Source organism: Vombatus ursinus, unplaced genomic scaffold, assembly GCF_900497805.2.
Source record: "Vombatus ursinus unplaced genomic scaffold, bare-nosed wombat genome assembly UNPS02014794.1, whole genome shotgun sequence".
NCBI lineage: Eukaryota > Metazoa > Chordata > Mammalia > Diprotodontia > Vombatidae > Vombatus > Vombatus ursinus.
Window position 1 is genome coordinate 20377242 of NW_020954572.1, and position 12389 is coordinate 20389630.

Below are 12389 nucleotides of genomic sequence, written 5' to 3' on the forward strand. Positions count from 1 at the left end.
ATCCTATAGGACAAATGCCATGAGACACATTGTGATGCAGTAAACAGTACTGGATGTGAAGTCAGAAAACCCAGGTTTAAATTTCATCACCAACACTGATTAGCTGTGTGATCAATCAAGTCACTTAATCCCTCTTTGTCTGTAAAATGAAGCTATTGGACTCAACAACCCTTAAGGCCACTGAGCTCTAGCTCTGAATCTATAATCCTAAGGGGTTATCCTCTGGGTTGGTATAAGGCTTAAATGCGATAGTGGACATAAAGGGCTTTGCAAACTCTAGAATTTTATACAGTATCATTCTGATGCCTCAGAGATGCCACAATATTGTTATAGATACTCAAAAAGAGAAGGATTCTTACTAGGAAGACCCACTAAGGAAACTCCAATTATGGACCCACGTGATAAACCAGTAACATGCAGAGCCCAGCCATCAGGAAGCTGGCAAGGGCTTTGAAGATTAGAAAGTTTCTATCACTACAGAGCAATTCCAGAGTCTCATTAAGAGTTTTAAGCAGGGGCAGCTAGGTGGCACAGTGAATAGAGCTCCAGCCTTGGAGTCAGGAGGACCTAAATTCAAATCCGGCCTCAGACTTCACACTAACTAGCTGTGTGACCATGGGCCAGTCACTTAACCCCAACTGCCTCATCAAAAAAGCAAAAAACAAACAAACAAAAAAAAGGAGTTATAAGCAGCAAATAATCAGTAATAACCTAAAGATATTTCAACCTTTCTTTTCTACGAAACCCTCAAAACCTTCTTGAAGATGTGACTAGGTTTAAATACCACCCTACAACTCCGGGAAAAGTAATATATAATGAAAAGGTGAGGTTTGGTAACATAAGATTCTAAGGCCAGGATGGTTTTTCAGGGGATCTTACTTAATTTTCCTGTCTCCAGGAGGGATAGCATTTAACTAAGCCAGACTAATAGCTCTTTTTTTTTTTTTAACACATTGCTCTTCTCTGTATATTCCACAGTGCCTAACACAACAACCTGAACATAACAGACATTCAATAAACTTGTTCAAGTGAATGTTCTAAAGATATCTGAAACTCATTGTATCCCAAAATGAGCTTATCATCTTTCACCCTCAACAAATGTCCTTACCCCATTCTTTTATGACCATTAATAGCTACACAACAGCACCTAGGCCCTCTTGGTTCACATTCTTTTTTTTTTTTTTATTTGTTGGTTCACATTCTTGAATAAAGTTTTTAATTCTTCACCTCTACTTTGGTTCCCACATCCAAACCACATGAAAGTGTGTAGACCTTTCCCTGGAATACTTCTTAGATCCTTTTTTTCCATTTTTACAGTTAGCACTCCATAGCAAATCCTAGTCATTTTACACCTGGATTAGTAAGTGGGAAAAAAAAGGTTTTCTAACCATCTTCCTTCCCAAAAATACCATTTTTATTATATCATACGAATGGCCATGATCCATTGTCCCTAATTCCCTACTGCAAAGGTAGGAAACCTTTCTTCACTAGAGAGCCAAAAGTAATTATAAAAAGTCCCCTTCAGGCCAGCAGCCTATGTAATTATATGCACAATAATCAAAATCAAAATTCCAGTTTCTATTTGTCTAAATATGTATGCAAAGTTTATACTAACATACAATAAGATGTTATCAAGGGTCACCAAAAGGAAGGTTTCCCCCATCCCTACCCTATTGAATAAAATTTAAATGCTCCACACTGGGGAAGAGCATAGAAGGGTCCTCCATTCAATCACCCCTTAATTCCTCCCCACAATTTCAACAACTTCATTTTTCCATTACTCTCCTACAAAGATACTTCCTTCTTGCCAAGCTAATCTTGTTATCTCCTACCCATAAAACTCATCTGTTTTCACCTCTGTTCTGTACATGGCTTTCCTTTTTTCCTGGAATGCCCTCCTCCCTTTTATCAACCAATGTCCTTCATCTCCACATAATCTTTTTTCAAAACTTATTGTCCTTGAAGAAGCTTGCTATGTTTAATACTACCTAGTTTCCATTTTCCTTAGTATTCTTCCAACCTTTTACTCATTTCCATTAACTGATACAACTAACACATCTGAAAAACACTTTTATAATCTTTCTCCAGTGTATCTTGTCTTCCTGACTAACCTGGAAGCACTGAGGACGGGGCTGCTAGATCTTCTATTCCTTTCGTAATACTTTCCAGTACAAGACATACAGTGTCCCCGGGTGGGGAACCTGCAGCCTAGAAGGCCACATGTGACTTCAAGGACTCAAGTTTCCCACCCCTGGGTAGGTTCTAATATTCTGACTGACTGAGCCCAATTAGCTAAATTGACAACAGAGAACATCAAAGTCTTCAGTTCTACTCCATATTATAACACCAACTCTGAAACTGTGAAGACTTTTCAGCTTTCGAAAGCTTTTACAGGACCCACATAAGTTTCTCCAGAGTAGAGCCACTGCTTGGCATCTCAGCTTTCTTATCAAAGAAAACTCAGAAGCAGGTGGCAATATTTATTCTCTCATATATTGAATTCTCTGTATTTAGGTGGGTCCAGGGACCAGAAAATATTCCCTGGTTGTATCTGCTTCCAAAGTTGAATATTACATTCAAGTTTCAGATAAAGTACATCCCTACATTCTGCAAGAGGCAGGATAAATCCAACAGGAGATAAATCTATATCACACTGGCTCTTTTGTTCACTCACCAATTTTTACCTGCCAGTGGGCTGATTGTTTCTCTAGCATGCAGATAAGCCCACATAGGAAGTAGAGAATAGTCTCAAAACCATTTAAAATTCCACTTGGGCTGACCTATGCAATGCTACAAAACAGCTATTGTAACTGACTTACCAGGGAAGCAACATATGGATAATATATTCCTTTTCACCCTGAAGAAATGACAGTATAGGGGCCCACTATTCCCATCTTTAAATTCCATTTCAGAACTAATCCCACAAGCACCACTAGAGTTCCCCCACCAGTCAGTCACCATGAACACCTAATACCACTAGCTATCAGGACAGCTCACAAGCTGCAGGATTTCAGAGGCTGTTTGGATAATCATGAGACTCCCAAAATAAATATAGGGTTCCTAGTCAAATTTTTTAAAAAGTCTTAAGCACTGCCTGAGCTAAAAGGCTGCTTTTCATCCTCAAACCAGCTGATGGACCCTAGTCTTTCATAATACAGTCACATAAATGCAGCTACTATTCTTTTAGACACTAAAGACCTTTCCTAGAATCCCTGCTCACTTAGAACATGGCCTCACCCTTTTTGGTCAAAGGTACAAAACTTTACTAAAGTCTTTTCATCATTACACAGCTCTAGTGTAGGGAAAGCTACAATAAGATTTCTGTTTTGAAATGTGGGTTTCCAAGATCTGTATTGAATTCTCCTCCCTGAACCAGAAAGCTGCAGCTTCCACAGAACTTCCTAACTTCTAGGGCAAAAATGGAACCAGCATTACACTACTTGCTGACTAAGGTCACTTTATAAAGTCCTCCAAATTCCACCATTATCAGCCATCATATACAGGCTAGGGACACATTTATAGATGATGATCATTTCCAAGCTACCTACCACAGGTCTACACCAGCATTTCTAAGGATAACCCAACATTCACAAAAATCCAGTCTTAACAAGTAAGCAAACAAGATCATAGAACCACAGAGATAGAGCTCGAAGACACCTCAGAGGCCACTAGTCCAACCCCTTCAATTTACAGATATGGATACTGAGGCTTAAGGAAGTGTAAGTGATTGAGTCAAAGGTCCCACAAAGTAGAGTCAGTTAGGATCAAATCTATATTTATACTGACTACAGCAAACTGCACTGATGGGCCACAAATCCCAAAACTACAGCAGGATGGAAACTTGGGGTCAGTTTCAATCCAGGGCAGTTTCTCTGCTAGAATACACAGAAAGACTGTTTACCCACTGACTAAGTCCAAGTAAGGTTCTCCTGAGGCACAGGGATCTGAACAGAGCTCTCTTAAAACTCTACCACACTGGATAGTAGAGCACTAAATCACTGGCTGCCAGGTTTGCTCACCCAATGAAGAGATGCAGGCAAAGCAATAAAATGGAGCTGTCTCAAAATGCCTCTCCCTGTGGCAGTCCTCTACCTCACAGAGCTGTTGTGTTTACAGGCCTAATAAGACACAAAAACCGAATCTGATCCTGTGGAACTGAAGCTCTGGTTTCCCTCAGGGATCAAACTTCACTCTACTTTGGCATTCCCAAGATTATGCAATCCAGCAAATGAACCAGAACTCAAAACAAAAGGAAAACTGAGGGAAGAAATGGAGAGGTCTAACTTGAAGGTTTAACTCCTAGGATCCTTTTGCAGCCAGAGATGTTGCCCATTGCGAACCGGCCCTGCTCCATGCTTTGAAATGAAGTAATTACTACACTTTGCTGGTAGATAACAAGGGGGCTACCTCCACTTTCTGATGGGCATCGACCCCATTATGCCAGCCCAGGCCAGGCAGACCCCTTAATATTTTCCTTTTGTTCAGAATTTCTAATAAAGCTGACCAGTTTCGTTCATGCTTTAGCATAAATAAATTTGCCTTGAGCTCTGGGGACATTACCAAGGAGAGAACCTGAAATCCAAGCCAAACCCCCAGGCTAAATGTTTTCATAATCCTCTTCCTGCTGCTACGAATTCTCACCTGCTCATCAGCAGCCCTCAGGGAGGACTCAGCATTAGTCACAGCTCAGTTTCTAAAAAGGCACACAAGCTACCACTATCCCCTCCCAGGAAGGGAAACTGAGTCACAACAGGACAAGTAGCTTACCCAAGCACAATCAATCCATAGTGAGGCTATGACTGGAAATCAGGAAGCTCACTCCCACTTATCTGTTCTGACCTCTTAAGTCTCACAGCCTCCTCGATCCCCACCCCCACCCCCCATGCTCTTCTTACTTGCTCCAGAAACCTCACCAAACCTCACCTTGGTGCTGATGTCCTCCCTCCGGCCACCAGCCTTGCTCCTGCGCAGTTTTATGGACGGGGACCTGAGCAGGTTCTTGATCCGGCTGGTTATGGTGGAGCCTTCCACAGACATCATGGTGAAGGATCCCCAAAAGGCGCAGGGGCTCAGGCGGATCCCCGGCCTCGGCACGAAGTCCTCATTCCGTGGGGTCTTCCGATCTGCCCCAGCACCAACCTAGATGGGCGGGGGTCATTACATCAGCCCGGCCCCGGCCTGGCTCTGCGGTTCTTTCTACGCTGCACCCCGGGCCCTGTGGGCTGCTAACACTGCCAGGAACGAAGACCGGGAGGGGAAGGGGAGACGTCAGGCCCATCCATCCGTGCGATAGAGAAGGGAGCGGGTGGGACGGGACCGGCCCGGCGGGAGCCCGGGGTGATTCCCGCTAATGTTCCCATGGCAACACGCTGTAGGGGGTGGGGCGAGGGGGGCGCGGAGCTGAAGGGTGGGAGCAGCGCAGCCGGGCGCGACAGCCCGGAGATCCCGTCCTAGCTCCGGCCGCTCTCACCTCGGTCTCCAGTTTCCACACTGCCCACCCCCCCTGACCCCGGTCCTGCCCCTTCTCCGCCCCTCTCCCCAGGCTTCTCCAGACTCCCCCGCCTCCAGTCAGTGGCCCCCCACACACACCCCCACTCCGGGGCCCCGCCTCACCAGCCCCAAGAGCCGGAGACCGTCCGGTTCGTAGGTCCCTCGGGCATCGCGCTCGCAACTCCAGCTTCGCCGCAACTGCGGTTACAGGCAGCTATGGCGGCACGGACGGCTCAAAACGCGAATGGCTGCCGTGGCCGCGACTCCCTGGTTGGGGGGGGGCTGGTCGCCGGGAGGAGGCGGGGCCACCAGGGAGGGGAGGAGCCAGCGCAGAGGGGGCGGGGCCACCTGGAAGAGGCACGGTCTTCTCCAGGCGGGGGAGGAGGCGGAGTTTAAGGTGAAACCAGGCTTGAAAGGGCAGAGCAGGAGAGAGATTAGACCCTAGGAGCGACGTGAATGAACCGTTCCTGGGGGGCCTTGCATCAGAGAATGCAAGAGTGGGAGGTGACCTTAAAAGTCCATCCGGGCACATTCTCTTATTTTGTAGGGAGGGAAACTGAGGCCTAGAAAGTAGGTACGTATGGGATTTGAGCAATAAACGGCAAGATACAGTATCTACGCCCTGCTGGGCACTGAGGTCTGTTTGCTTACACGTAGGACCCACCTTTGAAAGCAAACCCCTCCTTTTTTCACCCCACCACCGGCGAAGAATACCGCGCGTGGAGGGGCAGAACTGGTCCCTAGGCGTGGAATAAGCTGAAACTGGCCGACCAGTTGCCAAAGGGAGGGTCGCAGAGTCCTCGACTTCTAGGTTGAGGGGGAGGGGGAGTTAGAAGGAGACTTGCTGCCAACGTAGTACGGTCAGTCTTAGTGGTAACGGAGGAATTTTGCACCCCACGTGTCCGGGCTGCAGCCTTGTCCTTGAGATTTAAAAGAGCTGTTTCAGAGTCTCTTGTTCAATTTGGGACTCCAGGCTGAAGCAAAGTTTTCGAGCCAGTAGTACATGACGTCATAAGACGACGTGGAACGAAACTCTGGTCCTCCTGGAACCGCTAACGAAAGCTGGCGTTTAAAGTACTTGGAACAAACCCACCGTAAGCCCACAGATAGACTCCTCCACTTTGATAGTTCCTCAGCCAATCAGGATCCGGCTGACCTGTTGTTATTTGCATAGTGCCTGGGGAGAGGCCAAAATGAGGGACTGCCGATACTCTTCCTCATCATTGGCTGTGAGATTTAATTGGCCTGTCCGCATGGATGATTCTAGGAGTCCCTGTCTAGGGTTGGGGGTGGAGGGGGGAGGGGGGGACCCCAGGGTGGAGACTGGCAAAAAATTTATCAAGCCCTGCTGGGCTTCTTTTATTTCTCATTGTCTTAACAAGATTGACTCTAGGCAAAATTAAGCACTATTTGCTTTCATACCAGTCTTAGAGGTTCCCAAAGTGGGCTATACTATACCCTGGGGGGGGGGGGGGGGGGGACGGAGGGGGGGGAGTGGTGGTAGCCTGGGTTGCAATTGGGAGGCATTTAATAAAAATAGGGGAGCTGTGAAAGCATAGAGAAAATTTTAAAAAACCTTTCGTACATGTTTCATCTGTTGTGTAACAGTTAAAGTCGTAGCAATTACATTATTTTCCAAATAAACACACAAAATGCAAGTTAGAAAGGATCAGTGGTCAAGTCTCCCTACAGGTCTTAACAAGCAAGTGTTGTCCAGCAAGCTGTTGGTGCACTGTTGGGAAGGCCTGCATGTATGGGCAGGAATAAGTGTGTGTAATGACTTGTTTACAATACGATACTATAAGGCTGCATGATGCAATTGTGTCATCAAAATTTCAATGCAGGGAAAAAACCCATAAATTTACAACTAATTATTAAATTTAAGATGTGCTATTTTTTTTAAAGAATGTGTTGGGTTTTTTTAATAACACAAGTTTAAAAAAAAGTCAAGAGTTAAAGAAAGCAGATTTCCAGGGCTCACTGATTTTTTTTAAAGGGGTCAGTAGGCCAAATAAGTTTGGGAACCTCTGAGTTAAATCAAGGAATAAGCATTTATTAAGCATATTATATGCCAAATACTAGATTGAAGGCAAAAGGAAAAGGTGACAGTAGGGGATCAGATGGATAGACAGTGTCATGGAAACACCAAACACGAACTTGGACAGACTTCAAGGGATAGTGGAGGATAGAAGTGCCTAGTGTGTTATGGTCCATGGGAGTCACAAAGAGTCGACATAATTTAACAACAACATGTCAAGTACTAGAGATTAAAAAATATATATATATATATACACAAAAGAGAGACAATGGAGAAGCTGGTGAGCCTCTGTCGTGCTAGGGGTATGACCCAAGGCCAAGTCAACGTCTCCCCTGCTCTCATAGACTATAAATTGTAGAGACTACCTCAAGAAGGTACCGCTTGAGGGAAGCTAGATTCCTAGAAGCTTGAGGTGAGGAGGTAAAATCAAAAAGCCTTTATTAAACACTTTACTTTGTGCACTGAGCTAAGCCCTCAGGAAAACAAATTTTAATGGGAGAGGCAACAAAAATGCGGGAGTGTTGACAAGGGAGGGATATTTTGGTGTGGAAATTATAGGGATAGTACATGGGGCCATTGGGGAGTAGATTGACACACCCTTTCTAGGAGTAAAAACGAGTTGATTTGCTTTTCATTTCACAACTGGTAAAGTGAGGTAAGACTGGTATAACTGCTCATGAGATTGCGTGTCCTAAATGTAGTGGGTAATTGAGGCAACCACTAATTAGTAATCACTCTCCAAGGCATGAAAGGGTCAAGTTCTGCAGTGTTTGATTTCTTAGCTGGACTACCTGGTGGCCTGAATGTTGGCCTATGGAGTAAAGTAAATGGAAGGCATTTCTGAAACAGTCTGTAAAGGCACAGAAAGAGACGGAATGGTGTATCTAGGGAATATAAAATATTATTTGGCTGGAGTATAGAGTTTGTAAGGGAGAGGGACAGAAATTGCCTGGAGAGAGAATATCGATGCACAGTTAACAGGAAGGTAACAGAATAAATATAAGATCATGGCATGGTCCTGTAAAGTAGTGTTCAATCTCAGAATGAGCTGAGGCAGGTTAGAAAAAATGAAGATAACAAAAAGATGAGTTTTTTTATTTTTATATTTTTTAATAGCTGTACTGAAGAAAGGACGATCATACAGTGGGTAGGAGTTCTGGTTGGGGTGGATGGGAAGATTACAACTGACAACAAAGGCAGAGTTACTCAATACTTCATTTGTTTGTTTTCTCTGACAAGGAGAATGACCTTTGTGCTGGTAATAATAAAATAAAATCACAGGAAACTGATAGTCATGGGGATAGAATAGAAGGCTACCTAGTTGTCTTTGATGAATTCAGATCACCTGGAATATATGAACTACATACTCAGATACTTAAAGAACTGGTAGATGTGATTTCTGAAAGATCATGAAAAATAGGAGAAGGTACTATGGCCCTAGAGAAAGACAAATGCCTTGATTAAAGAAAAAAAAAAGTTAAAAGAATAGGGTCTAAATATGTGGCAGTGAGCTTGACTTCTGTTACTAATCTAAAACAAAAAGATGGTTAATGAAAACCCAGAAAAGGAAGCAGTAATTACAAAGAGCTAATATAGCTTTTGTTAAGGTGATGCCCGACTAAATTTTTCCTTTTTTTAATGCTGTTATTAAACTTAATGGGCGGCTAGGTGGCGCAGTGTATAGAGCACTAGCTTGGAATCGGGAAGACTTCTCTTCCTGAGTACAAATCCAGCCCCAGACACTTACTAGCTGTGTGATCCCCAGCAAGCCATTTAATCCTGTTTGCTTCAGCTTCTCATCTGTAAAATGAGCCGGTGAAGAAAATGGCAAACCACTCCAGTATCTCTGCCAAAAAAAACAAAAACAAAAACAAAAACAAATGGGGTCATGAAGATGGACATGACTGAATGTGTGTATGTGTGTGTGCCTGAGTGTACAGAGAGATTTAGTGCCAACTCTTTATCCAAGTATTTGATAAAAAAAAATCTCATATTATTTCTTGGGGAGAAAAGGAAAAATGTGGACTAAACAATAAAACAATTAGATGGATTCAGAACTGGATAAATGACTGGATTCAAAGAGTAGTCAGTAATAGTTAAGTATCAATTTGGTAGAAAGTCTTCAGTGCAGTGCCCTAGGGCTCTGTGCTTGGCCCTGTGCTGTTTAATATCCTAATCAATGACTTAAATTAAGGTAGGGATGGAATGGTTGTTAAATTTGCAGATGACACAAAGTTGGGGTTGATAAACTGGTCGATGGTGATATCCAGAAGATCTTGACAGGCTAGAGCACTAAGCTGAAAGTGTTAAGTGTACAGTCGTAATGCAGTGGGAGAGCAAGTTTGAAAGGTAAAAGGTACCCGTTAGCTGGCCTTGTTTCCCAGTGGGTGAAGCTTTATTGTCACAAAAGCAAACAGAACCAAGCAGTGTCAGGAGACTGGTTGGTTGGTTGGATGAGCAGAGAGGGGTTTTTATGGGTAGGTCAGGAAGTGGGAGACTTGAAGCCTCCCAGGGGAGGGACAAGATGAGGATGGGACCTGGGCCTGCGTGATGGTGTGACATCAACAACTGCATGCCAGGAGGGCTTTTACTTTATATTAAACTTAATGGATATTAATGGGGGCTTTGATGTCACATAGGTTACTACTGCACACTGAGAAGTCTCACAGACTACAAGGTCATTGGTGATAGGGTGAGCCACAAATGGTGTGGGTTTTCTGCCCAGGATGTAGGGGAAAAGATAGAGCCTCACTGCTCTGGGGGAAGGGACCCCGCTGCTCCTACTTTCTGCACTTCTTGTGTTATGGGAACTAGGACAAAGGCCCAAGTCATCATTGGCTGCTTCAAGCTGATAAGGGGCAAAGGTGGGGGGGTCAAGGCAGGGTTACCTCACATGAGCAGCATGGAAGGAGGCAGTGGAGACATCAAGGGAAGTGGGATAAGGAGCAGCTGTGAGGACACCTGGCAACGAAAGAGGAGAGACAGCTAAGGAGGGGTGGCCCAAGGAAGAGGGCCAAAATGAGTCGAAAGAGTGGTTTTGCAAGACCAGTAAGAGAGAAATAAGCCAGGTTTTCCCAGGGAAGAGGGAGGAACTTGAGGAAGCAGAATCTTCCTCTCATCAGCATTGGTCATTCTCTTTGGCTTTTTCAATGATGTTTTGGATTTCACTTGACTTATTCACATAGAAGCAGCACTCTTCCCCAAAGGACTCACAGCTTCCCCTCGGGCTGCTGTGAGAGCACCCAAGGTGCGTCGGTTTTAGTCATAGAAGGGCTCGTGGTGGGTTTCAAGTGCTTTGAGGGAGGCGATGAGATGTTGGTTTAGTTCAGATTCTTTTGGATAAAATGTCATAATGACACTGGGTGAGGGATGTACCGCCCACCCCAGTGCATAGTGGCAGGGCCCCATGGGGACCTATGGATGGGCTGGTGGGAGTTCTGGAGAAGGGACACAGGCTCCAAAGAGTTCAGAAAGGCAAAGGGAGGGATAGCTTGCACGAGGGTACAGGTGCCAGACCAAAAACGGGGCAAGGCTGCATACAGGCCTCTGCCAGACAAGAAGAAAATCCCCTGTGGGGCTAGAATGACAAATTGTAAGGTCCCAGCAATTAGAGTACTAGAGGACCTATCAGCAGGGATATCAAAAGAGAGCCAATTCTGAGAGAACTGGAAGGCAATGGGGAGATTTAGGGCTGGGTTGCTTGTAGAGTTAGCATTCCAAAAATAACCCTGGGTGGAGTCATACACAAAGGTACTATTAGTAAAGGTTTTGCAGCTACCTTCAGTAAAATGGGTGTTTAGGAGGTGATACTTACCTGCCCAGGTACTGTCAGGTCTGCCTTGCCAAAACCGATAGGGGGTATTTGTCCAAGTAGGGTAAGTGTATTGCACCTCACCGTCTCTACGAGAAACTTTGGGGCAGGAGACTTCGACAGAACCGCTGCCCTGGCCATCGGAGGGGACCAAGGGTCCAGTGTGCAGGAGGCACAATCGGTCACAGAAGATTGTAGAGAGGTTACCCATCAGCCCAGGGGTCCTTGGTGTCAGGATTCGCTAGGAAACAAAATGGATGTTTCTCCTGGTGAGATGGAGAGGGGTATGGGGGTCCCAAAAAGGGAGTATTGATGGTCCAGGAAAGGTGATCCCAGCCTTGCTGAGTTCTGGAGTAGAGCTGCAGGGACGCTCATGGCGGTTCTACAAGTTTAAAGAACTGGTGACACTTAAGAGTGATCTCTCCCTCTCTTTCAAGGGATAGGGGAACAATCTTAATGGTGTTAGGGTGCCCAGGGCAAAGCCAGCAGGAAGTCAAGTTGAAAAGATGGACAGTGTCCTTAGCTGCCGGGAATAAAGGACAGAGGGATGCACAAAGGGTCAGGATGGCTAGGAAGGAGCCAGCTCTAAGGGAGTAGAGGTACATGACTATTCAGAGGTTATCCCCTACACCATTCCCAGCAAAAACACAAGTAAAGAAAGAAAAGGAAAGTAAGAAGAGCAGGATGATAGCAAATAGTAGCAAGTCGTGATCAAGGGGCACTGAGTCTAATGCCTTTTAAAGAGAAATCCTACACCAGTTCACAGGAATAAGAGGGGTAGGCAATATCAGGGCCCGAGTCCTCTGAAGGGACAGGTTTGACCCTGGTCCAGTGAGTCCAGGAGGGCTGTTCCTCGAGTTTCACTGCTGTGGGAGTAGAAAGGATTACCTTGAAAGGGTCCTTCCATTTGGGCAATAGATGGGAATGATTTTGATCTTTATGCCAATCCTTCAGATATACTATGTCACCGGATTGGTAAAGAGGGTTAGGTGACTTTCTGCTTGCTCCTGGTGAGACTGAGTCGACATTTTTGAAGGGTCAACCTCATCT

At 45.1% G+C, this 12389-nt stretch overlaps 1 protein-coding gene across 2 annotated transcripts in view; it reads right to left on the bottom strand.

The window, feature by feature from the left end:
- MAPKBP1 (mitogen-activated protein kinase binding protein 1) overlaps window positions 1-5733 on the bottom strand; it is an 86232-nt gene extending 80499 nt beyond the window's left edge. For both annotated transcript variants that reach the window (XM_027869944.1, XM_027869943.1), the window contains exons 1-2: window positions 5614-5733; window positions 4924-5139 (exon numbers count right to left, since the gene is read on the bottom strand). In XM_027869944.1, coding sequence (XP_027725745.1) covers window positions 4924-5040 — 117 coding nt within the window. In that variant the 5' untranslated portion in view covers window positions 5041-5139; window positions 5614-5733. The remainder of the gene's footprint in view (window positions 1-4923; window positions 5140-5613) is intronic.
- Window positions 5734-12389: the final 6656 nt, after the last annotated feature.